The sequence below is a fragment of the Verticillium alfalfae genome, genomic scaffold (genome assembly GCF_000150825.1).
Source record: "Verticillium alfalfae VaMs.102 supercont1.9 genomic scaffold, whole genome shotgun sequence".
Classification (NCBI taxonomy): domain Eukaryota; kingdom Fungi; phylum Ascomycota; class Sordariomycetes; order Glomerellales; family Plectosphaerellaceae; genus Verticillium; species Verticillium alfalfae.
This window is the reverse complement of record NW_003315030.1, coordinates 468,024-471,921: the sequence shown is the minus strand read 5'-3', so window position 1 is coordinate 471,921 and position 3,898 is coordinate 468,024. Positions and strand designations below refer to the sequence as shown.

Here is a 3,898-nt window from a genome sequence, read left to right as displayed (position 1 = left end):
CCTACGCACTTGGAGATGATGGTCTCCTCGAACTCGCCGGGGGCGTCAAGCTGAGAATGAGATCGCCGGCGGCGAGGGCAAAGCTCATACTCTCATTGTAGGCTTGGAGGTGGTAGTAGACCTTGGCAAGGACGAGGGCAGCGAGCTGGCGGTCGGGGAAAGATTCGTCCTCGTAGAGAGCCTCGCTACGGCCCGGTTAGCTTGGATAGCCGGGTGGGAAGATGGAGGGAGGCGACTACTCACATTTGGCCCAGAGCTCCAGCGACCTCGGTCCAGATAGTGTCGATATCGTCATTCAAAGTCTCAAGCGCGAAGACCTTGAGCTCGTTCTCCTCATCGGCGAGGAAGCCCAGAACGCCGGTTGCCGATACCAGGCCCGGCATTTTGAAAGCTCTCGAAAGGTGGAAAGAGTGTGGATGGTTTCCGTTGTGATGGCGACTCGTGACGTGGGAAGTTCGAAAATGGCTGCAGGCGGAGAGTATGGGAAGAAAGGTAGTAACAGGATTGGACGGGTTGAGATTCGATTACAGAGCGCCGCCTGATGTCGAGGAGTCGATGGAGAGCGGCGGATGGAGGCTGATGGAGGCCGATGGAGGTGTTGTTGGTCGATTGGGGCTCTCTCCAGGGAACAGCAAGCGAGGTCGCGAGATGAACCACGTCAGGCACAGTCTGCCTGGCGCTGCTGGCTGCGTAGAGCTGCACGGACCCACATCCGGCGACACCATGAGTAAGCACGCTTTAGGCTTGGCTCCCGTCTGCAGGTGGGCAATGATGGTAGGGCAGGCGACCAGGGGCCGGGCGGCTGACTACCGAACTTGCGAAAGCCTCATCACGTGATTTGAAATTACGATGAAGCAGCGGAGCACCCAGGAATCAGTTTCTGTCAACCCGGCTAGACCGCATGGAGATTAGCACCTGTCACAGGACTGGCGTTCGTGGCCTTTTAGGAGGCCACAGGCTGGGACTGTTTCTCACATGCCCAACATTGATGTGTCATACAGGTCTGAAGCCTGCTTCTGGAAGCCAGACCTGTGGCAATAATGGAGTCGCCCGGTAAGGCCATATCTGGCCTTATCCCCCCCCTTCATCATCAAGACAAGGGAAGAAAAAAAAATGATCCGGGGCAGAGGGGAGGGGGGGGGGGGAGGGCAAGATGAGTAGCCGGTGGAATTGGATCGGTTTTTCTTCACCACCATGTTATAGGTGCGATAGCTGGGTTTCATCGCTTAGACCATCATCTCAACCTGCCTGGCCATGTTGCTGTGCACTCATAGACCACCATGTCCGTCATGATCTCTCATCTCATCATCTATGCACTTATTTGGTGGCTGCCTGTCTTCCTGTGACTGCGTCCGTGCATTGCAATGGCCCCTGAGAGGATCGACAGACAGCCTTCGCCTTTTTTTCTTCCCCAACTAGCCAACTACACTAGCCTGAGACCTGATGAATGAAGTAAAAAGCGAATCTGGCTGAGCACGTAGCCTGGAGCGTCCTAAGACAGATCCTGAATTTTCGAACCAACCCAGACCGGTCTGGTCCGGACTGCAGAAGCCATCGTCAAAGGGGACAGAGAGGACAGTAGGCTCCGTCCATTTCGACCTCTGTCGTCTCAACATGCATTCCCCTGATTCTTGAGAATGGAGACCGACAGATCAAAACTGACTGAGTGACTGACCATCGGCTGTCTTCTGTCCATCGTACGCAACGACGTATCCCTGCCACGCGCCCACCAACCACGCGTTCAGTTTCTGCCGTTGCATCCTACCTTGCCTTACCCAGCCTACCTACCTACAATCTTACCTATCTGCCTGACCGCACGGCAACTGTTCATTGATTCATTCATCCATCCATCTATCCATTCACATTTCTTCCCGTTTGCTCTAGTCCGTCAACGCACGCCAGATTGTGCACATCGAATTCATCGCCTCATCATTTCTCCAATCGCCGACCCAATCGCGTCAGACCGACCTCAGGCATCCGCGACTGTTCTGCGCCGTCGCAAACGCAGACGCACGCACGCACGCTCCGAGCAGACGGGTTTGCTGTTCTCTGTCCTACACGTTTCGCCCACCAACAGCAGCAGCATCTGGCTGGTCGACCTTCGCTCATCCTCCAGCCGACAATCTCCAATTCTCCGAATCACACTGGCGTGATGCCCATCATTTGCCATTCGAACTCTACATGCTAGCCCGTGCCGACAACCATCGCTAACCGACGACGACTCGCGGCCGAAAATTATTCGTCCTGCGCTTCAACATCCCTTCGTTCGCCCTCGACTCGCCTCGCCACGAGCCCGTCGCATGCGCAGCCTCATGGGACCGAGGGAAACGCGCCGGCAGTAGAAGCATCGCCAGTTACGACGCCCCGCCGCCCTGGAAGATCCCGGCTTTCCATCAATCGTCCTGAGACGCGCCCGCGCCGCCCCATCGCGAGATCGCGAAATTCATCGACATGGATCTCAGGAGTTTGATGAACACCAACGACGATGGCGAGCGAACCGGAAAGCCTGCACCACACGGTCCTCCGAAGCAGCAGCAACAGCAACCGCCGCCGCATCCCCATTATGCTCAGCAGCAGCAGCAGCATCCTCAACAACATCCCCAGCAGCAACAGCCGCCGCCTGCGCAGACCCCGACCACCCCGGCGCAAGGTCCTACGGCCTTCGCTTTTAGGGAGTCGGCATACAGCCATGCCTTGCACAGCTCGCCAGGCAAACCATCTGCGCCCCAAGAATACTCCGCCCACGGACAAGCTGGCCCCGGCCCTGGACCAAACTCTGGCTCCTACCCCCCGCAGTCACCATACCAAGCACCGGGGCCTTACCCAAACCGACCTCCTCAGCCGACGCTGCAAACCCAGTACAGCGACCCGCGATCTCCTAGCGCTGCTCCCATGCCTGGGCCATCGCCGTATCGTCACACTCCCAACTCCTCTGTGAGCGCGCCGACCCAAGGGTATCCATTCCCGCCGTCCGGGGCGGCGCACGGCGCTCCCGAAGCGACCGCCAGTCCTGTGCAACGGCATCAATATCCACCCTCTACCACTTATCCTTCTCGAGATGGCTACTCACACATGTCTGGCCCGCCACATGGTGCGACAGGACCTCCGCCTGCCCACCCCAGCGGTCCCTACGTGCCACACCAGCAGCAACCGCAACAGCAGCAGCAGCAGCAACAGCAGCAGCAACAGCAACAACATCCGATGCCACAGACGCCTCCCATAGGCACCTCGAGCGGTCACGCCTTTATTCACCAGAGATCTCAGTCGACTCACTCCACCCCGACACCTACATCCGCTCAAAGCCAGCACCAGTACGGGCATCCTTATCCACACAATAGTCCTGTTGCGACAGCCCGCCCACACCCCGCTGAACATAACCGTCAACCGTCACAGCCCCCGACGCCCCTCGGCCCTCCTTTGTCCGCTGGACAACGACAATCTTCTGCTGCTCCGAGCTACCCACACCCTTCGAGCCCTTACCAACAACGAATGTCGACTGCTTCGTCGCATATCAGCCAATCTCACGCCACCCCCCCTCCTCCTCCACCGACCGCCATACCTCGCGCTCCCAGTTCGCATTCTGCCTACGACCCACGGGTCAACGACGCCCACCGAAGATCCCAGTCCAACAGCGAGCGCGAGAGGAGTGTTAGCATCAGTCCGAAAACCCGCATGCCGAGCCTTCCGAGCAGTACTGGCGGCCCTCCGTCCGCACCCCCATCGACAATTGCCGACACGGAAATGCGCCCCGTCCAACCTTCGGTAGCCAACATGATGGACCCCGAACGCGAGCGAGCCACGACACCAGCTAAGCGAAAGCTGGCCGACCGTGATCTGAGTCCAAGGGAAATGGAAAAAGCAGGACGAGGCACCGCCACCCGGCCAGGTCAACGGCGAC

At 58.5% G+C, this 3,898-nt stretch overlaps 2 protein-coding genes across 2 annotated transcripts in view; one reads left to right on the top strand and one right to left on the bottom strand.

Annotated features, from left to right (window-relative positions):
- VDBG_07100 (26S proteasome non-ATPase regulatory subunit 1) overlaps positions 1–383 on the bottom strand; it is a gene marked incomplete at both ends in the record, with an annotated part of 3,432 nt that extends 3,049 nt beyond the window's left edge. Inside the window, 2 exons of the mRNA XM_003002483.1 lie at positions 10–185; positions 244–383. Coding sequence (XP_003002529.1) covers positions 10–185; positions 244–383 — 316 coding nt within the window. The remainder of the gene's footprint in view (positions 1–9; positions 186–243) is intronic.
- A 2,068-nt stretch (positions 384–2,451) lies between these two features.
- VDBG_07099 (mRNA-capping enzyme subunit beta) overlaps positions 2,452–3,898 on the top strand; it is a gene marked incomplete at both ends in the record, with an annotated part of 2,777 nt that continues 1,330 nt past the window's right edge. The window contains one exon of the mRNA XM_003002482.1: positions 2,452–3,886. Within this exon, the coding sequence (XP_003002528.1) occupies positions 2,452–3,886 (1,435 nt within the window). The remainder of the gene's footprint in view (positions 3,887–3,898) is intronic.